The sequence below is a fragment of the Salmo salar genome, chromosome ssa23, assembly GCF_905237065.1.
Source record: "Salmo salar chromosome ssa23, Ssal_v3.1, whole genome shotgun sequence".
Classification (NCBI taxonomy): Eukaryota; Metazoa; Chordata; class Actinopteri; order Salmoniformes; family Salmonidae; genus Salmo; species Salmo salar.
Genome location: NC_059464.1, coordinates 40,462,711 through 40,485,460, shown reverse-complemented (window position 1 = coordinate 40,485,460; position 22,750 = coordinate 40,462,711). Strand labels below are relative to the sequence as shown.

At 44.0% G+C, this 22,750-nt stretch overlaps 1 protein-coding gene across 1 annotated transcript in view; it reads left to right on the top strand.

Moving 5' to 3' along the window:
• The first annotated feature begins 10,085 nt into the window (after positions 1-10,085).
• The window catches only part of LOC106584636 (tripartite motif-containing protein 16), a 43,470-nt gene continuing 30,805 nt past the window's right edge, over positions 10,086-22,750 (top strand). Inside the window, exons 1-2 of the mRNA XM_045706001.1 lie at positions 10,086-10,737; positions 11,347-11,442. Of these exons, the coding sequence (XP_045561957.1) occupies positions 10,141-10,737; positions 11,347-11,442 (693 nt within the window). The 5' untranslated portion in view covers positions 10,086-10,140. The remainder of the gene's footprint in view (positions 10,738-11,346; positions 11,443-22,750) is intronic.

Here is a 22,750-nt window from a genome sequence, read left to right as displayed (position 1 = left end):
TCCTGCAGGCCAACCTCTTGGTTCTAGAAGACCAGAGGATTCAGTGGTGTCTAGTTTACCTGCAGGTCACCCTCTTGGTTCTAGAAGACCAGAGGATTCAGTGGTGTCTTGTTTACATGCAGGATATATTTTTTAAAAGATTTTAGTCATTTAGCAGATGCTCTTATCCAGAGCAACTTACAGTAGTGAAGGCATACATTTTATTTCTATGCTGGCCCCCCGTGGAAATCAAACCCACAACCCTGGCGTTGCAAACACCATGCTCTACCAACTGAGCTACAGGGAAGGCTAGAAGGTTCTAGAAGACCAGAGGATTCAGTGGTGTCTTGTTTACCTGCAGGCCACCCACTTGGTTCTAGAAGACCAGAGGATTCAGTGGTGTCTTGTTTACCTACAGGCCACCCTCTTGGTTCTAGAAGACCAGAGGATTCAGTGGTGTCTTGTTTACCTGCAGCCCACCCACTTGGTTCTAGAAGACCAGAGGATTCAGTGGTGTCTTGTTTACCTACAGGCCACCCTCTTGGTTCTAGAAGACTAGAGGATTCAGTGGTGTCTTGTTTACCTGCAGGCCACCCTCTTGGTTCTAGAAGACCAGAGGATTCAGTGGTGTCTTGTTTACATGCAGGTTACCCTCTTGGTTCTAGAAGACCAGAGGATTCAGTGGTGTCTTGTTTACCTGCAGGCCACCCTTTTGGCCACCCGGATCCTCTGTTTGGTCTACCACCCAGGACAATGGATCGGATTACAGCCGGCTACCCAAAACAACGACACCGTAGAAGGGGCAGACGGAGCGGTCTTCTGGTCTGGGTACGTAGACGGGCACATCGCGCACCGCTCCCGAGCATACTACTCGCCAACGTCCAGTCTCTTGACAACAAGGTAGACGAAATCCGTGCAAGGGTAGCATTCCAGAGAGCGATCCGAGATTGTAACGTTCTTTGTTTCACGGAAACATGGCTCATTCGAGAAACACTATCTGAGTCAGTACAGCCACCCGGTTTCTTCACGCATCACGTCGACAGAAATAAGCATCTCTCTGGTAAGAAGAAGGGCGGGGGTGTATGCCTTATGATTAACGAGACGTGGTGTGATCATAACAACATACAGGAACTGAAGTCCTTTGGTTCACCTGACTTAGAATTCCTCTCAATCAAATGTCGACCGCATTATCTCTCAAGAGAATTCTCTTCGATCATAATCACAGTCGTGTATATTCCCCCCCAAGGAGACACATCGACGGCCCTGAAAGAACTTCATTGGACTCTATGTAAACTGGAAACCACATATCCTGAGGCTGCATTTATTGTAGCCAGGGATTTTAACAAGGCTAATCTGAAAACAAGGCTCCCCAAATTCTATCAGCATATCGACTGTGCTACCAGGGGTAGCAACACCCTAGACCACTGTTATTCTAACTTCTGCGACGCATATAAGGCCCTCCCCCGCCCTCCCTTCAGAAAAGCTGATCACAACTCCATTTTGTTGCTCCCAGCCTATAGACAGAAACTAAAACAGGAAGCCCCCGGCCTCAGGTCTGTTCAACGCTGGTCCGACCAATCGGTTTCCACGCTTCAAGACTGCTTCGATCACGTGGACTGGGATATGTTCCGCATTGCAGCCAACAACAACATTGACAAATACGCTGATTCGGTGTGCGATTTTTATTAACAAGTGCATCGGCGATGTCGTACCCACAGTGTCTATTAAAACATTCCCAAACCAGAAACCGTGGATTGACAGTATTCGCGCAAAACTGAACATTTGAACCATTGCTTTAAATCAGGGCAAGGTGACCGGAAACATGACCGAATACAAACAGTGTAGTTATTCCCTCCGCAAGGCAATCAAACAAGCTAAGCGTCAGTACAGAGACAAAGTGGAGTCACAATTCAACGGCTCAGACACGAGAGGTATGTGGCAGGGTCTACAGTCAATCACGGACTACAAAAGAAAAACCAGCCCCGTCGCGGATCACGATGCCTTGCTCCCAGACAGACTGAACAACTTTTTTGCTCGCTTTGAGGACAATACAGTGCCACTGACACGGCCCGTTACCAAAACCTGCGGGCTCTCCTTCACTGTAGCCAACGTGAGTAAAACATTTAAACGTGTTAACCCTCGCAAGGCTGCAGGCCCAGACGGCATCCCCGGCCGCGTCCTCAGAGCATGCGCAGACCAGCTGGCTGGTGTGTTTACAGACATATTCAATCAATCCTTATCCCAGTCTGCTGTCCCCACATGCTTCAAGAGGGCCACCATTGTTCCTGTTCCCAAGAAAGCTAAGGTAACTGAGCTAAATGACTACCGCCCTGTAGCACTCACTTCCATCATCATGAAGTGCTTTGAGAGACTAGTCAAGGACCATATTACCTCCACCCTACCTGACACCCTAGACCCACTCCAATTTGCTTACCGACCCAATAGGTCCACAGACGACGCAATCGCCATCACACTGCACACTGCCCTAACCCATCTGGATAAGAGGAATACCTATGTAAGAATGCTGTTCATCGATTACAGCTCAGCATTTAACACCATAGTACCCTCCAAACTCGTCATTAAGCTCGAGACCCTGGGTCTCGACCCCGCCCTGTGCAACTGGGTCCTGGACTTCCTGACGGGCCACCCCCAGGTGATGAAGGTAGGTAACAACATCTCCACCCCGCTGATCCTCAACACTGGGTCCCCACAAGGGTGCGTTCTCAGCCCTCTCCTGTACTCCCTGTTCACCCACGACTGCGTGGCCATGCACGCCTCCAACTCAATCATCAAGTTTGCAGACGACACTACAGTGGTAGGCTTGATTACCAACAACGACGAGACGGCCTACAGGGAGGAGGTGAGGGCCCTCGGAGTGTGGTGTCAGGAAAATAACCTCACACTCAATGTCAACAAAACAAAGGTGATGATCGTGGACTTCAAGAAACAGCAGGGGGAGCAGCCCCCTATCTACATTGACGGGACAGTAGTGGAGAGGGTGGAGAGTTTTTAGTTCCTCGGGGTACACATCATGGACAAACTGAAATGGTCCACCCACACAGACAGCGTGGTGAAGAAGGTGCAGCAGCGCCTCTTCAACCTCACCAAAAACACTCACTAACTTTTACAGATGCTCAATCGAGAGCATCCTGTCTGGCTGTATCACCGCCTGGTACGGCAGCTGCTCCGCCCATAACCAGAAGGCTCTCCAGAGGGTAGTGAGGTCTGCACAACGATGTCACAGGAAGGCCAAAAAGATCATCATGGACAACAACCACCCGAGCCACTGCCTGTTCACCCCGTTATCATCCAGAAGGCGAGGTCAGTACAGGTGCATCAAAGCGGGGACCGAGAGACTGAAAAACAGCTTCTATCTCAAGGCCATCAGACTGTTAAACAGCCATCACTCACATCGAGTGGCTGCTACCAACATACTGACTCAACTCCACCCTCTTTAAAGGCAGTAAATTTCCTGAAAGCACGTGAACATTTGGACCACAATTAAAAGAGCAATAGGGTGCATTTCCATGAGGTTTCATGTGCTGTCTGAATGATAATACTGTATTAGATTCATGCATACACGATTTACACTGAAACATTTTAGCTGTGTAAGGTTGACTCTGGGGAATAACAAATACACTAAATGAATCAGCTGTCTCAGTTCAAGCTGCAGTACCCTGTACTTATTTCTACAATACAAATACAACTAATAGAAGTTATATAAACAATTCTATTCAGAATAGCAAGCTAACGTTTGTGGCTGACACATAGTTCACCTGAATGCAGCCAGCTCTCCAACAGACAGACAGATTGATTACACATTGGAACCATCAACCCATAACGGACATACTGAAAATACATCTATAATCTATTCCATCTTGATTCAAACAACATTCCAATATTTAGCTAAGGGAGGACACAGCTGGCTATTAGCTCACGTACAAAAATATTTGGGGAAAACAGAACATGAAATAATGTCATGCTCTGACGTAGGAGAGCTGTGTTTTCTCTGTTTAGCTAAGCCAGGGTGTGATAGGTGGGTGGGCATTCTATGTTTTTGTTTCTATGTTTTGGCCGGGTATGAATTCCAATCAGAGGCAGCTGTCTATCGTTGTCTCTGATTGAAAGCCATACTTAGGCAGCCTGTGTTTTTGTGGGATCTTGTTTTTGTGCAGCTGTGTGTGAGCAGCCCCAGAACGTCACGTTTGTTTCAGTTTCACCTGTTTATTGTTTTGTTCAAGTTCACAAATAAATTATGTGGAACTACCGGCACACTGCGCCTTGGCTAATTTATGATGGGGAATACGAAGACAGCACTCGTGACAGAAGATCCCACCAAAAGAAAGCCAAGCAGCGTGCGCTCACCAGGAAGACGAGCGGGACCAAGCAGTGTGGATCAGAGGACTGGACCTGGGAAGAGATCCTGGATGGGGCAGGACCTTGGACAAGACCGGGAGTGTATCGCCGCCCGCCGGAGGAGATAGAGGCAGCAAAGGTGGAACGGCGATACTGGGAAGAACGGCTAAGAGAGCTACAGGAGCCTGAGAGGCAGCGGCCAAAAAACATTTTTTTTGGGGGGGGGGGCCACACGGGTAGATTGGCTAAGGCGGGTTTAAGACCTGAGCCAACTCCCCGTGCTTACCGTGGGGAGCGAGTGACTGTACAAGCACCGTGTTATGCGGTGGTGTGCACGGTGTCGCCCATGCGCACTCACAGCCTGGTGCGCTCGGTGCAAGCTCCTCACCGTTGTTGTGCTAAGGTTGGCACTCAGCCAGCTTGTAGTATGCCCGCTCAGAATTCCTGCCCTCCAGTGCGCCTCCAGAGCCTAGTACGTCCTGTGCCTGCTCCACTCACTCTCCCTCCAGTGCGCCACCATAGCCCAGTACGTCCTGTGCCTGCTCCTCGCACTCTTCCTCCAGTGCGCCTCCATAGCCCAGTACGTCCGGTGCCTGCTCCGCGCACTCTCCCTCCAGTGCGCCTCCCTAGCCCAGTACGTCCTGTGCCTGCTCCTCACACTCTTCCTCCATAGCCCAGTACGGCCGGAGCCTGCTTTGAGCACTCGGTCCTCAGGATGTCTCTCCAGTCCGGTGAGACCTGTTCCTGCTCCACGAATAAAGGCTCCAGTGATAATCAATGGTCCAAAGCCTGTAGAGATGATCCATGCATGAAGCCTCTAGTGATGATCCATGGCCCGAAGCCTGTAGGGATGTTCCATGGCCCGGAGCCTGTAGAGATAATCCATGGCAAGAAGCCTGTAGGGATTATCCATGGTCCGGAGCCTGTAGGGATAATCCATGGCACGAAGCCTGTAGGGATAATCCATGGCCCGGCACCTGTAGAGATGATCCATGGCATGAAGCCTCCAGTGATGATCCAGGGCACGGAACCTGTATTGATGATCCAAGGCATGGAGCCTGCAACAACACTCCTCAGTCCGGAGCCTCCAGCGACGCTCCTCAGTCCGGAGCCTCCAGCGACGCTCCTCAGTCCGGAGCCTCCAGCGACGCTCCCCAGCCCAGAGCCTCCAGCGACGCTCCCCAGCCCGGAGCCTCCAGCGACGCTCCGCAGCCGGAGCTTCCAGCGATGGTCTGCAGCCCAGAGTCTTCAGGGGCGGCCTTTAGCCCAGAGTCTTCAGCGGCGGTTGGCGGTCCAAAGCCTCCGGCGATGATCCACGGTCTGGTTCCTCCGGACACACAGAAGCAGGGGGATCAGCGGGCGGTGGGGGTGCTACGCCCGGAACCAGAGCCGCCGCCAATTATAGATGCCCACCCGGACCCTCCCCAATAGGTTCAGATTTGCGGCCGGAGGTCCGCACCTTTGGGGGGGGTACTGTCACGCTCTGACCTAGGAGAGCTGTGTTTTCTCTGTTTAGCTAGGCCAGGGTGTGATAGGTGGGTGGGCATTCTATGTTTTTGTTTCTATGTTTTGGCCGGGTATGGTTTCCAAATCAGAGGCAGCTGTCTATCGTTGTCTCTGATTGGAAGCCATACTTAGGCAGACTGTTTTTCCCTGTGTTTTTGTGGGATCTTGTTTTTGTGCAGCTGTGTGTGAGCAGCCCCAGAACGTCACGTTTGTTTCAGTTTCACCTGTTTATTGTTTTGTTCAAGTTCACAAATAAATTATGTGGAACTACTGGCACGCTGCGCCTTGGCTAATTTATGACAGGGAATTTGAAGACAGCATTCGTGACAAATAAGCTATTCATTATAACAGTTTAGACCAGTGGGCACCAACCTTTTCTGAGTCAAGATCACTTTCTGAGTCAAAATGCATGCCGAGATCTACTGCTCTGATTTTTTATTAACATAACTTAAGAAATGTAAGCCTATGTAACAATAACTAATTAAAAACAGTACTGTAGCAATGAGGTTTGTGCAGTAAGCTATAGACCCAATACATTATCACCGCATACTGGTTTTGCTTGAATTTACCTGCCAATGCATTGTTGTTGAGATTTTTTTATTTTTTATTATTATATTTAAAAATTTGAGGTAGGCTATATGATCACACCGGAAATAGATCCATTGTTGTATTACTTGTTAGGCACAGCTGAGTGAGCATACATTTAAATGATTAGCTTCTTATTTTACTGGGCTGATGGTGCCTGCATCTGATGGTCAGTCTCAGCGGAGGGAGAGAGCAGCAGACTGAGGGTCAGTCTCAGCGGAGGGAGAGAGCAGCAGACTGAGGGTCAGTCTCAGCGGAGGGAGAGAGCAGCAGACTGAGGGTCAGTCTCAGCAGAGGGAGAGAGCAGCAGACTGAGGGTCCTTCTCTCTACATCCCTCCACTCTTCCTTTCCTCCACTGACACTGACCAAAAAGGGACACCATCTTCCAGCTGATGGTATAACTCGAGTTGCACCGCATTACTTCTGCCTCATACACACATTCATGTTGTTACTCCTATGAACAGAGAAAGTGAAATATTCCTCTATATTAAAAAAGACCCAAGCCGCTAATAATAGTAACAATGCAGGCCTATATAAACACTTTCCTCCTCATTCATTACTGCTGCACTGCTTGTTGTAGCGCTGAGTGGAAATAGGAAGAACCCGCATTTTATGGCTTATAAAAGTGTTGAATACAAAGTGTTGACAGTGCTGAGTAAGAACTTAAACATGAACTCACTCATAAAAACAGCAGCTCTGCTGTATTCGTTGACAGTCTCTCTCATTAATGTTCACTCTCTGGGTCTCACTGGTCCACATTTAAACTGGTCTTGGTCTCATTACAGGTGAGCCACATTTAAACTGGTCTTGGTCTCATTACAGGTGAGACACATTTAAACTGGTCTTGGTCTCCTTACAGGTGAGACACATTTAAACTGGTCTTGGTCTCATTACAGGTGAGATACATTTAAACTGGTCTTGGTCTCCTTACAGGTGAGCCACATGGGTCTAGAGGTCTCTAGTGGCTGAGTCTTGGTCTGGGTCTCACTGGTTCTGTTCCAGTCTGTCCTGTCTCCATCTCTGGTATATTCAGTACCAAAACATCAACATCATCCACTCCAGACCTGGGTTCAAATACTATTTGAAATCTTTCAAATACATTGAATATTTGCTTTTGGAAAGGGAACCATGATTAATGTCTATGTGTAACAGTTTGACACTGTGTGATGATCACACTATTACTTTTGTGTTACCCCAGGAGGTCTACACCGGAGGGTGGTAATAGAGGGGAGGTACGTGCTGCGACGTTGGCTCCCTCTGCTGGGAGTACACGAGCTGGGCACCCCGTCACAGATGGCTGCAAGTGGAGGTAATTAGGGGGAAGTGCCAACCAAACGTGGAGGCCAAATAAAAGGAGCACTGTGGCACACCGCCAGAGAGAACTGGGAGAGACCGACACAGAGCCAAAGCTGAGAAGAAGGACGGAGACAAACCAATATGATTTTCTTTGTTATGTTTATTTTAAGGCCTAGTAAAGTCGTGTTTGCTGACTAAAACCTCCCTGTCTCTGTGTTCATCTCTGCTGACTAAAACCTCCCTGTCTCTGTGTTCATCTCTGCTGACTAAAACCTCCCTGTCTCTGTGTTAATCTCTGCTGACTGAAACCTCCCTGTCTCTGTGTTAATCTCTGCTGACTAAAACCTCCCTGTCTCTGTGTTAATCTCTGCTGACTAAAACCTCCCTGTCTCTGTGTTCATCTCTGCTGACTGAAACCTCCCTGTCTCTGTGTTAATCTCTGCTGACTGAAACCTCCCTGTCTCTGTGTTAATCTCTGCTGACTAAAACCTCCCTGTCTCTGTGTTAATCTCTGCTGACTGAAACCTCCCTGTCTCTGTGTTCATCTCTGCTGACTAAAACCTCCCTGTCTCTGTGTTAATCTCTGCTGACTGAAACCTCCCTGTCTCTGTGTTAATCTCTGCACGCTCAACCCAACACCCCACGGTTTACCACACTTTGAATAACATTGTTTCTTCAACAGTCAAAAGAAAAGTGGAGCACATTGAAGTGTAGAACAACAGCTGAAATAAGACAGAAACATTGAGGACATTTGTTGTTTGTTTTCTAGACTGAAAGTAGATGTTTGATCACCTTTTGGTCCCAAAATAAAACGTTAAAGCGATACAATAACAATTTAAACAACTGTATTAACAACATGGATTCTAATAGATTCATATTTTAAATCCTCAGAATTCATACAGTATAGAACAACATCTAGAAGACAGAGGCATATCATTACATACAGTATAGAACACCATCTAGAAGACATATCATTACATACAGTATAGAACACCATCTAGAAGACAGAGATATATCATTACACACAGTATAGAACACCATCTAGAAGACAGAGACATATCATTACACACAGTATAGAACACCATCTAGAAGACAGAGACATATCATTACATACAGTATAGAACACCATCTAGAAGACAGACATATCATTACATACAGTATAGAACACCATCTAGAAGACATATCATTACATACAGTATAGAACACCATCTAGAAGACAGAGATATATCATTACATACAGTATAGAACACCATCTAGAAGACATATCATTACATACAGTATAGAACACCATCTAGAAGACATATCATTACATACAGTATAGAACACCATCTAGAAGACATATCATTACATACAGTATAGAACACCATCTAGAAGACATATCATTACATACAGTATAGAACACCATCTAGAAGACATATCATTACATACAGTATAGAACACCATCTAGAAGACAGACATATCATTACATACAGTATAGAACACCATCTAGAAGACATATCATTACATACAGTATAGAACAACATCTAGAAGACAGAGATATATCATTACATACAGTATAGAACACCATCTAGAAGACATATCATTACATACAGTATAGAACACCATCTAGAAGACATATCATTACATACAGTATAGAACACCATCTAGAAGACATATCATTACATGCAGTATAGAACACCATCTAGAAGACAGACATATCATTACATACAGTATAGAACACCATCTAGAAGACATATCATTACATACAGTATATCATAGATGACATGTATAAATCCTTACTTTATATTTCCTGTAACACTTTCCATTCCAGTAGCCTTATTACTGGTGAGGGTTACTGCTGCTAGTACAGTGGAAGAATGAGGCATCACAGTACTTGTTACACCACTGTACTAACAGAAACAATTACACACCAATAAACACACTGTAATGTAAAGTATTACCTCATTCTCAATGATCAGTCAATACATCCAGTATTCATTTCACCTACAGTACATTGTATCCATTTCAAGTCCCCCTCCCCCCATTGTAGCTAATTATCTATAACACATTGTACAGTTTCACCACCACGTATGAGTTGTTATGGAGGCTTATAGTTAGTGTCACAGCACATCAGTTTAAGACATTACAACATTCATTAAAAACATTATAATATGTACTCATAGAAACTGTTACCCTTTATATATTCTATCCACTCTATTTAATGTATTCCATATTAAGGGTCCTAAACTGGGAACTAAAATATTTGTCTCTATTAACATTGTGTACAGTTCTCTCTCTAACCCCTCCCTCCCCCCTCTAACCCCACCCCTCTGGCAGAACCAGGAAGTCCATCCCCCTTCACAAACTCTCTTCTGAGGAAACGAAACTGATCTGAGTCTCTCTGTCATCTGTCTGTGTGAGAGTGAACAACCGTCCAGATGGCTCAACAGGGAGTTCTGCTGGACCAGGACCAGTTCTGTTGTTCTGTCTGTCTGGATATAATGAAGAAGCCAGTCACCATCCCCTGTGGACACAGTTACTGTAGAAGCTGTATTGAGGACTGCTGGGATCAGGATGTTCTGAAAGGGGTCTATAGCTGTCCTCAGTGCAGACAGACCTTCACTCCAAGGCCTGTTCTGAAGAGAAACACCGTGCTGGCTGAGGTGGTGGAGAAACTGAAGAAGACAGGACTCCAGGCTGCTCCCCCTCCTGCTCTGTGCTATGCTGGACCTGGGGATGTGGCATGTGACGTCTGCACTGGGACCAGAAAGCAGAAAGCCCTCATGTCCTGTCTGGTGTGTCTGGCCTCTTACTGTGAGACCCACCTCCAACCTCACTATGAATCTCCTGCTTTCAAGAAGCGCAAGCTGGTCAAAGCCACCGCACAACTACAGGAGAAGATCTGCTCTCATCATGACAAACTGCTGGAGGTTTACTGTCGTACCGATCAGCAGTGTATCTGTATGCTGTGTACAATGGATGAACATAAAGGCCATGATACAGTGTCAGCTGCAGCAGAGAGGACTGAGAAACAGGTAAGACCAGAACAACAGGGGAGGCAGGTAGCTTAGTGGTTAGAGTGTTGGGCCAGTAACCGAAAGGTTGCTAGATTGAATCCCGAGCTGACAAGGTAAAAATCTGTCATTCTGCCCCTGAACAAGGCAATTAACCCACTGTTCCTAGGCATCATTGTAAATAAGAATTTGTTCTTAACTGACTTGCCTAGTTAAATTAAAGAATTAAAAACTTGTTGGTGACTGTCTGATAAATAAAGAATTAAAGAAACAGTAGGAACTAAGGTTGTTTGAATATGAGATAATTCAAATGAAATCGATCCACAGCAGAACAAACCTTGAGTACATAGATATGTTAACCCAGATTCTCCAAATGTATCACCATTTTCTAAAGTCAAACACTATTATCATTCTGAATGGCCTTTAATGACTCCAAAGTTCAGTCTCAACCCCTTGATACATGAAGTCCTACCATAAAAACTATAATCATTCACATAGCAACATAATATCATAAATTCACACAGATACATTTGAATCCTCCCTCTCTATGGGCCCTATGTCACATTACTATACTATTGATCTACTGGACTAATAAAGCTTGATAGCTCATTGAAGAGTGATTCTCCACAGAGGCAGCTGGGGATGAGTCAGCAGAAGGTCCAGCAGAGATTCCAGGAGAGAGAGAAGGAGCTGAAGGAGCTCCAACAGGCTGTGGAGTCTTTCAAGGTGAGTATTGTTGACCAGAGGAGAGACACCATTTCACTTCTCTCCTCCAGTCAGAGAGAGAGAGAGAGAGAGAGAGAGAGAGAGAGAGAGAGGGGCCCCTCTCCAATCCCACTGTTGGGAACAGGCTGTCTGGACCCCTTTCAGAGAATAGACTGCTTTATGTAACTGATGGGATATGAACCCAGGTCTACTGCAGGAGAAACCAACATACTGACCATTATAGCAAGAGGACATTCCCTATTGGGCCGACACTGATTTAGAAGTCACATACTGGGCTACCTCATCACATAACCATGACAACCTCATGTCCCCTATACATTAACATGGATCTCTCTCTCAATTCAATTCAAAGGTCTTTATTGGCATGGGAAACACATGTTTTGCCAAAGCAAGTGAAATAGATAATAAACGTAAGAGAAATAAACATCCATGAATGAACAATAAACATTACACTCACAAAAGTTTCAAAGGAATAGAGACATTTCAAATGTTATAATTAAAGATCAAACAGAGTGAGCCGTGCACCAGACTGAGTTCTGGAGGTGAAATGGAAATGAATGAGGGAGAGTTAAGTGAGGTAGAATGTGATGTGCAGATATGTAGAAGACTAACAGATGAACTGTCAGTATCCTCTCTGGGCTAGGCGGGACGAATTCGTCCCACCTACGTAACAGCCACTTGCAGCCTGTGGCGCGATTTTCAAAACCTTAAAAATCCTATTACTTCAATTTCTCAAACATATGACTATTTTACAGCTATTTAAAGACAAGACTCTCGTTAATCTAACCACACTGTCCGATTTCAAAAAGGCTTTACAACGAAAGCAAAACATTAGATTATGTCAGCAGAGTACCAAGCCAGAAATAATCAGACACCCATTTTTCAAGCCAGCATATAATGTCACCAAAACCCAGAAGACAGCTAAATGCAGCACTCACCTTTGATGATCTTCATCAGATGACAACCCTAGGACATTATGTTATACAATACATGCATGTTTTGTTCAATCAAGTTCATATTTATATCAAAAACCAGCTTTTTACATTAGCATGTGACGTTCAGAACTAGCATACCCCCGCAAACTTCCGGGAATTCGCTAACATTTTACTAAATTACTCACGATAAACGTTCACAAAAAGCATAACAATTATTTTAAGAATTATAGATACAGACCTCCTCTATGCACTCGATATGTCCGATTTTAAAATAGCTTTTTGGTGAAAGCACATTTTGCAATATTCTAAGTACATAGCCCAGGCATCACGGGCTCGCTATTTAGACACCCGGCAAGTTTAGCACTCACCATAATCATATTTACTATTATAAAAGTTTGATTACCTTTTGTTGTCTTCGTCAGAATGCACACCCAGGACTGCTACTTCATTAACAAATGTTGGTTTGGTCCAAAATAATCCATCGTTATATCCGAATAGCGGCGTTTTGTTCGATGCGTTCCAGACACTATCCGAAATGGTAAAGAAGTGTCGCGCGCATGGCGCAATTCGTGACAATAAAATTCTAAATATTCCATTACCGTACTTCGAAGCATGTCAACCGCTGTTTAAAATCAATTTTTACGCCATTTTTCTCGTAGAAAAGCGATAATATTCCGACAGGGAATCTCCTTTTCGGCAAACAGAGGAAAAAATCACAAAGGCGGGGGCGGTCGGGTCACGCGCATAAGCCCAGAGTCCCTTGATCGGCCACTTGAGAAAGGCGATAATGTGTTTCAGCCTGGGGCTGGAATGACGACATTCTGTTTTTTCCCGGGCTCTGAGAGCCTATGGAAGACGTGGGAAGTGTCACGTTAGAGCAGAGATCCTTAGTAAAAGATAGAGATGGAAAAGAAGTTCAAGAAATGGTCAGACAGGCCACTTCCTGTAAAGGAATCTCTCAGGTTTTGACCTGCCATTTGAGTTCTGTTATACTCACAGACACCATTCAAAAAGTTTTAGAAACTTTAGGGTGTTTTCTATCCATATGTAATAAGTATATGCATATTCTAGTTACTGTGTAGGAGTGGTAACCAGAATAAATCGGGTATGTTTTTTATCCAGCCGTGTCAATACTGCCCCCTAGCCCTAACAGGGTATACTCAGTTGAACTGTTGGTGATAATAGTTGTCCTCCAGTGGGTGGAGGACGTACAACCTGTTAGAATTATAGTATGCTCAGATTCTCTGTCTGTATTGAATAGGTTATCATCTGGTAAATCTAATAGGAGTGACCTACTAAATACAATCAAATTGTATTAGTCACATGCCCAGAATACAACAGGTTTAGACCTTACAGTGAAATGCTTACTTACAAGCCCCTAACCAACAATGCAGTTTAAAAAAATACGAATAAGAATAAGATAAGTGATTAAAGAGCAGCAGTAAAATAACAATAGTGACACTATATACAGGGGGAACCAGTGCAGAGTCAATGTGGAGACTATATACAGGGGGGAACCTGTACAGACTCAATGTGGAGACTATATACAGGGGGGTACCGGTGCAGAGTCAATGTGGAGACTATATACAGGGGGTACCGGTACAGAGTCAATGTGGAGACTATATACAGGGGGGAACCTGTACAGACTCAATTTGGAGACTATATACAGGGGGGAACCGGTACAGACTCAATGTGGAGACTATATACAGGGGGGTACCGGTGCAGAGTCAATGTGGAGACTATATACAGGGGGGAACCTGTACAGACTCAATGTGGAGACTATATACAGGGGGGTACCGGTGCAGAGTCAATGTGGAGACTATATACAGGGGGTACCGGTACAGAGTCAATGTGGAGACTATATACAGGGGGGAACCTGTACAGACTCAATGTGGAGACTATATACAGGGGGGTACCGGTGCAGCGTCAATGTGGAGACTATATACAGGGGGGTACCAGTACAGAGTCAATGTGGAGACTATATACAGGGGGAACCAGTACAGAGTCAATGTGGAGACTATATACAGGGGGGAACCGGTACAGAGTTAATGTGGAGACTATATACAGGGGGGAACCGGTGCAGAGTCAATGTGGAGACTATATACAGGGGGGGAACCTGTACAGAGTCAATGTGGAGACTATATACAGGGGGGTACCAGTACAGAGTCAATGTGGAGACTATATTCAGGGGGGTACCGGTACAGAGTCAATGTGGAGACTATATACAGAGGGGTACCAGTACAGAGTCAATGTGGAGACTATATTCAGGGGGGTACCAGTACAGAGTCAATGTGGAGACTATATACAGGGGGAACCGGTGCAGAGTCAATGTGCGGGGGCACCGGTTAGTTGAGGTAATATGTACATGTAGGTAGAGTTATTAAAGTGACTATGCATAGATAATAACAACAGAGAGTAGCAGTGGTGTAAAGGGGGGGGGCGGTGCAAATAGTCTGGGTGGCCATTTGATTAGATGTTCAGGAGTCTTATGGCTTGGGGGTAGAAGCTGTTTAGAAGCCTCTTGGACCTAGACTTGGCGCTCCGGTACCGCTTGCCGTGTGGTAGCAGAGAGAACAGTCTATGACTAGGGTGGCTGGAGTCTTTGACAATTCTTTGGGCCTTCCTCTGACACCGCCTGGTATAGAGGTCCTGGATGGCAGGAAGCTTGGCCCCAGTGATCTACTGGGCTGTTGGCACTACCCTCTGTAGTGTCTTGTAGTCAGAGGCCGAGCAGCTGCCATACTATTGGAGGTATCAATGTTATTATGGAGAACTGAGAGAATGGGTGTAGTAGTGAGATTCTGCTGGGTCCCAGCACAGGTGTGGAAGGGAATTCAATTGTAGACCAGTTAGCTAAAATAGCTTTAAAACTAGATATAATTGATATTAATGTTCCACTGGGTAGAGGTGAGGCCAAATGTAAGATCAGAGCCATTTTGATAGATGTGTGGCAGAAGAGATGAGACTCTGAGCACAAGGGACGGCATTTATATGCCCTCCAAAGAAAGGTGGACCAAGATTCAAAGGTCAGATTAGGAAGGAAGAGGTGGTGTTTACTCGATTGTGTTTAGGACATTGTACATTGAACTGGTCATTCCATCTGGTTGGCAGCATGTGAATGGTTTGTGTCTGGAGGGTCTGGTCAATGAAACGGTGGAGCATGTGTTGTTATATTGTTGTAAGGATGTTGAAGAGAGGGAAAGATTGAAGTGTAGGGTCATTGAGGTTGGGGGGGTTTGGAAGGGATTTTGGGGATGGGGGAGGGTCTATTAGAAGTTAGTAGGGCTCTTTTTTATTTTCTCAGAAGTACTGAGTTAGGTAGGAGGATTTAGAAATGTTGTAAACCGTGAATGAACATTCCAGCACAGTAGGTGGCGCCATGCACCTTTAACGTTGGTTTGAGGACCGCCATTATATCATAGAAGAAGAAGAAGTTGGTCGTGTGAGGGTTTTGTTGTTCCCGAGGAGGGCTACTATTCTTTTTGCGTATTTTCTGTTTGTTGAGGGTTTATCGGTTAGAGTTGAGGGGGGAGTAGGGTAGTTTGATGGCCTCAACCGAGTGGAGAAGAAACGCTGTCTCTTCAGGTCCGTTCTGGAGAATGGTGTGGAGGAATTGTTGATCCTGGTCGGTGAACAGGTGGGAACATATTCACTCTGTATCCAGAATGAACAAGGTGCTGGTTGTGGTAATGAAAAGGTGAGTCTTGTTGTCCGGCTAGTTACCAGTATGGTTTTAATGAGGGTGTGTTGGTGCCGATTTCGACAAGAGTAGTGGTGTCTAATCTGCCTCCATTTATTATGTCCGAACAGATCCGTAAAGAGTTGGTTCGTTCTGGTAAATGTGGAAGTGTTTTTCTTAACTAAATTGAAGGTTAAACAGCGGAGGGGTGGTACACAGGGTTTGTTAGCACAGATAGTGTGGACATTTAAAAAAATATATTTTCTGATGAAACTAGTTAATTGCATCCGCCAAGGAGCCTAGTGATATAATACTCATATATATATATATATATATATATATATATATATATATATATATAATATTACCATATGTCCCAGCTGTTTGCCGTGGTTTTGAAGTAAATCTCTTCCAGTCCACGACCTTGTAAGTTTACCTCAGGTAACTTATTATTAACTAACCTTGTAGGTTTACCACAGGTAACTTATTATTAACTATCCTTGTAGGTTTACCTCAGGTAACTTATTAACTATCCTTGTAGGTTTACCTCAGGTAACTTATTATTAACTATCCTTGTTGGTTTACCTCAGGTAACTTATTATTAACTATCCTTGTAGGTTTACCTCAGGTAACTTATTATTAACTATCCTTGAAGGTTTACCTCAGGTAAATTATTATTAACTATCCTTGAAGGTTTACCTCAGGTAAATTATTATGAACTATCCTTGAAGGTTTACCTCAGGTAACTTATTATTAACTATCCTTGTAGGTTTACCTCAGGTAACTTATTATTAACTAAGTTACAGCTACTTGGTGAGGAAGTTAACTTTTCACCTGGTTACAGATTGTAGTGAACTAAAGGGATGGTTGGCGCAAAGCCTTCAAATGTTAAACATGTTCTGGTCATGGTTAACTGTATTTTTTTTTTTTATATAAAAAGGTGTAAATTCTCAACAAATCGCAAATCCCTGTTCTCTTTTTCAAGATGTGGCTGATTTAAACAGCCAGAAGAAATAAATAAATATATAAGAAATAACCTTTTTATGATTTGTTGTTTCAAAATGGCTGCTGGGTAATTTGATATGTGTTGAAATCTGTTAGTTCGTAGACATCAAATAGAGAGAATGCTGCGCAGGTTCACTGAGTTGTAAACCTAATGGATAGGTGGAGCTCATTGATTTGTAGCTCTGACAGTTGCTACCTCAGATTATGAGCCTATCAAGTGTGGTGAATGAGGTATGTAGTACCCACAGAAGACCACAGGGAGGAGCAAGAGAGATATAAACACATACAGAATTTCTCTTTAAATACCCTGAACCTAACAATCAATCAAATGTATTTATAAAGTCCTTTTTACATCAGCAGATATCAAAGTGCTGTACAGAAACTCTAACCCTACGTATAACCTATTTTATCCTGAACCCTAATTCTAGGGTAGGGTAGCCTAGAACACGTTTAGAAACTATTTTAGTAATAATATTATGTTAGTAAATACCATTATAGTACTACATAGGTTTTATTGTTATTTTTTTTAATAAAACCTTTGTATAGTACTTAGCATTTAACTGTTTTTAGTTATTTTATTATATTTATTATTCAGAGGAGTCTGTCTGAATAATGAAATGTTAATATACTGCTCCAAAAAATAAAGGGAACACTTAAACAACACATCCTAGATCTGACTGAAAGAAATAATCTTATTAAATACATTTTTCTTTACATAGTTGAATGTGCTGACAACAAAATCACACAAAAATAATCAATGGAAATCCAATTTATCAACCCATGGAGGTCTGGATTTGGAGTCACACTCAAAATTAAAGTGGAAAACCACACTACAGGCTGATCCAACTTTGATGTAATGTCCTTAAAACAAGTCAAAATGAGGCTCAGTAGTGTGTGTGGCCTCCATGTGCCTGTATAACCTCCCTACAATACCTGGGCATGCTCCTGATGAGGTGGCGGATGGTCTCCTGAGGCATCTCCTCCCAGCCCTCGACTAAAGCATCCGCCAACTCCTGGACAGTCTGTGGTGCAACGTGGCGTTGGTGGATGGAGCGAGACATGATGTCCCAGATGTGCTCAATTGGATTCATGTCTGGGGAACGGGCGGGCCAGTCCATAGCATCAATGCCTTCCTCTTGTAGGAACTGCTGACACACTCCAGCCACATGAGGTCTAGCATTGTCTTGCATTAAGAGGAACCCAGGGCCAACCGCACCAGCATATGGTCTCACAAGGGGTCTGAGGATCTCATCTCGGTACCTAATGGCAGTCAGGCTACCTCTGGCGAGCACATGGAGGGCTGTGCGGCCCCCCAAAGAAATGCCACCCCACACCATGACTGACCCACAGCCAAACCGGTCATGCAGGGAGGATATTGCAGGCAGCAGAACGTTCTCCACGGCGTCTCCAGACTCTGTCACGTCTGTCACGTGCTCAGTGTGAACCTGCTTTCATCTGTGAAGAGCACAGGGCGCCAGTGGAAAATTTGCCAATCTTGGTGTTCTCTGGCAAATGCCAAACGTCCTGCACGGTGTTGGGCTGTAAGCACAACCCCCACCTGTGGACGTCGGGCCCTCATACCACCCTCATGGAGTCTGTTTCTGACCGTTTGAGCAGACACATGCACATTTGTGGCCTGCTGGAGGTCATTTTGCAGGGCTCTGGCAGTGCTTCTCCTGCGCCTCCTTGCACAAAGGCGGAGGTAATGGTCCTGCTGCTGGGTTTTTGCCCTCCTACGGCCTCCTCCACGTCTCCTGATGTACTGGCCAGTCTCCTGGTAGCGCCTCCATGCTCTGGACACTACGCTGACAGACACAGCAAACCTTCTTGCCACAGCTCGCATTGATGTGCCATCCTGGATGAGCTGCACTACCTGAGCCACTTGTGTGGGTTGTAGACTCCGTCTCATGCGACCACTAGAGTGAGTGCACCGCCAGTATTCAAAAGTGACCAAAACATCAGCCAGGAAGCATAGGAACTGAGAAGTGGTCTGTGGTCCCCACCTGCAGAACCACTCCTTTATTGGGGGTGTCTTGCTAATTGCCACCTGTTGTCTATTCCATTTGCACAACAGCATGTGAAATGTATTGTCAATCAGTGTTGCTTCCTAAGTGGACAGTTTGATTTCACAGAAGAGTGATTGACTCAGAGTTACATTGTGTTGTTTAAGTGTTCCCTTTATTTTTTTGAGCAGTGTATATTGCCACGCTTTTTAAATTTGTTGTATGTAACCTTTATTTAATTAGGGAAGTAAGTTAATAACAAATTCTTATTTACAATGACGGCCTACTGGGGAACAGTGGGTTAACTGCCTTGTTCGTTGGCAGAACGACAGATTTTTACCTTGTCAGCTCAGGGATTCGATCCAGCAACCTTTCGGTTACTGTCCCAACGCTCTAACCACTAGACTACCTGTCACCTCTACACTCTAACCACTAGACTACCTGTCACCTCTACACTCTAACCTACCTGTCACCTCTACACTCTAACCTACCTGTCACCGCTATACTCTAACCACTAGACTACCTGTCACCTCTACACTCTAACCACTAGACTACCTGTCACCTCTACACTCTAACCACTAGACTACCTGCCACCTCTACACTCTAACCACTAGACTACCTGCCACCTCTACACTCTAACCACTAGACTACCTGTCACCTCTACACTCTAACCACTAGGCTACCTGTCACCTCTACACTCTAACCACTAGACTACCTGTCACCTCTACACTCTAACCACTAGACTACCTGTCACCTCTACACTCTAACCACTAGACTACCTGCCACCTCTACACTCTAACCACTAGACTACCTGCCACCTCTACACTCTAACCACTAGACTACCTGTCACCTCTACACTCTAACCACTAGACTACCTGTCACCTCTACACTCTAACCACTAGACTACCTGTCGCCTCACTCTAACCACTAGACTACCTGTCACATCTACACTCTAACCACTAGACTACCTGTCACCTCTACACTCTAACCACTAGACTACCTGTCACCTCTACACTCTAACCACTAGACTACCTGTCACCTCTACACTCTAACCACTAGACTACCTGTCACCTCTACACTCTAACCACTAGACTACCTGTCACCTCTACACTCTAACCACTAGACTACCTGTCACCTCTACACTCTAACCACTAGACTACCTGTCACCTCTACACTCTAACCACTAGACTACCTGTCACCACCATCACTAAACTGCTATCATTACCATTACCACCCATACCACTACTATTTGGAATGATAAACAACAATAATAATAGTAATAACAATAATAGTAATAATAAGTAAGTTACTGCTTACTATGCAGATGTTATTATTCAGTGTCCCTCAGGCCATGGCAGGCAAATACATATTTGGCTGCAAGAGGAGCCATTGCTCCTTCGCCCATGAGTATTTTTAGTTTTTCTTCTGGGTTTAATAAGTTCAAATTTGGAATAAATGTAGTCATTTCTGTAAATAAGGAATCTCTTTGTGAGGAATATTTATCACAGTAAAGGAGAAAGTGCATCTCTGTCTCTACCTCCCCTGTCGTGCAGTGGCCACATACACGCTCCTCTTTGGGTAGCCATGTCTTTTTATGTCTGCTGGTTTCTATTGCCAATCGGTGGTCACTCAGCCTGTACTTGGTAAGGATCTGTCTCTGCTTCCTATCTCTGACAGAGTAGAGATAATCAGCCAATTCATATTCTCTGTTTAGGGTCAGATAGCAATTTAGTCGGCTTTGGGATTTTGTTTTGTTTTTCCAATGTTGTAAATATGAGTCCTTTGATTGGTTCATGATTTTGTTTATTTGAATTATTTATTTTGAAGCGGTGCTGGTGTCAGCTTGGTTGGTGAGGTCCAACACCAGCTTACTGAGAGGGCTCGTTTCTGGGCTCAGCTCTTGGGTTTGAAGTGCTTTAAATTGCAGACTTGAATTTGGACTTGAATTTAGATGTAGACAACATTTTTATGATCTTTTCTGTATTTTCATTATTACTGGAAAGCGGCCCAATTCTGCCCTACATGCGTTAGTTGGTGTATTTCTCTGGACTTGTAGGATTTTCCGACAGAATTCTGCATGTAGGGCTTCATTTGGATGTTTGTCCCACATTTTAAAGTCCAGTTTATTGAGTGGCCCCCAAACCTCACTTCCGTAAAGAGCTATTGGTAGGATTACACTGTCAAATATTTTTGTCCAAATTCTAATTGGGATGTTGATTTTGAATAATTTCATTTTTATTGCATACAATGCTCTGCAGGCTTTTTCTTTGAGTGCATTCACTGCCATATTAAAAGTTTCCCGATGCAGATATGGTCAGACCAAGGTAGGTGTAATTTTTAGTGTGTTCAATGATGGTGTTGTTCAGGGTGAATTTATATTTGTGTTTCTGACGTCTGTGTTTTTTTTAGAAAATCATGATTTTCGTTTTTTGGAAATTTACTGCCAGGGCCCAATTATGGCAATATTGCTGTAGAATATTAATGTTCTGTTGAAGACCTTCTTTGGTTGGTGATAGAAGTACCAAGTCATCAGCATATAGCAGGTATTTCACATCTGTGTGAAATAGTGTGAGTCCTGGGGCTGGAGAATGGTCCAACATGTCTGCTAATTCATTGATATAAATGTTGAAAAGGTTTGGACTCAAACTGCAGCCTTGCCTTACACCTCGACATTGTGAAAATAATTCTGTTCTTTGGTTTTTGATTTTTATTGCACATTTGTTTTCTGTGTACATACATTTTATTAAGTCATACACCTTACCACCAAGCCCACTTTGGAGAATTTTGTAGAATAGCCCTTCGTGCCAAATAGAATCAAATTCTTTTTTAAAGTCAATAAAGCAAGCAAAGATTTTGCCCTCTTTTTTTTGGTGGACGTGTTTATTAATTAGTGTGTGTAAGGTGTGTATATATGGTCAGTAGTGCGATGGCTAGGGAGAAAGCCAATTTGACATTTACTTATTAATTTTTTTTCTTGAAGAAAGGTTTGAATTCTTGAATTCAAAATGCTACAGAAAACCTTTCCCAAGTTACTGTTTGCGCAAATTCCCCTGTAATTATTGGGGTCTGATTTGTCTCCACTTTTGTGGATAGGGGAGATGAGCCCCTGGTTCCAGACATCAGGGAAGCAGCCAGAAGTTAAAACCATGTTGAACAATTTTAAGCACAGCATTTTGCAACTCAAGTGTGCTGTTTTTCAGCATTTCATTTCTGATGTTGTCTAGACCACAAGCCTTCTTTGATTTAATAGATTTGAGCTTTTCATTTAGTTCTTGTTGGGTTATTGGCTGGTTCTTGTTGGGTTAATGACTGATTTCAAGGATGTTACATTTTTCTTTAATTTCTAATTGGTTCTATTGTAAGACTTTTTGTGGGATGTTTTTGTATAGATTATCAAAATAAATGTTCCAAATTCCTACATCTTGTATGACTAATTCTTGTGGCTTTGTTGTGCTTAAATTGTTCCACATGTCCCAGAACTGATTTTGGTCAATTGCGTTTTCAATTTCATTAAGTGTCTTGATGGTATAATTCAATTTCTTGCGTTTCAGTGTTTGTTTATACTGTTTCAGAGTTTCAAAGTATTCATATCGTAGCTCTGGGTTGTTTTGCTGCTTATGTTTTTCGTTTGACATTTGTCTTAGGTGTTTTCTGATTGTTTTACATTCATTATCAAACCATTTATC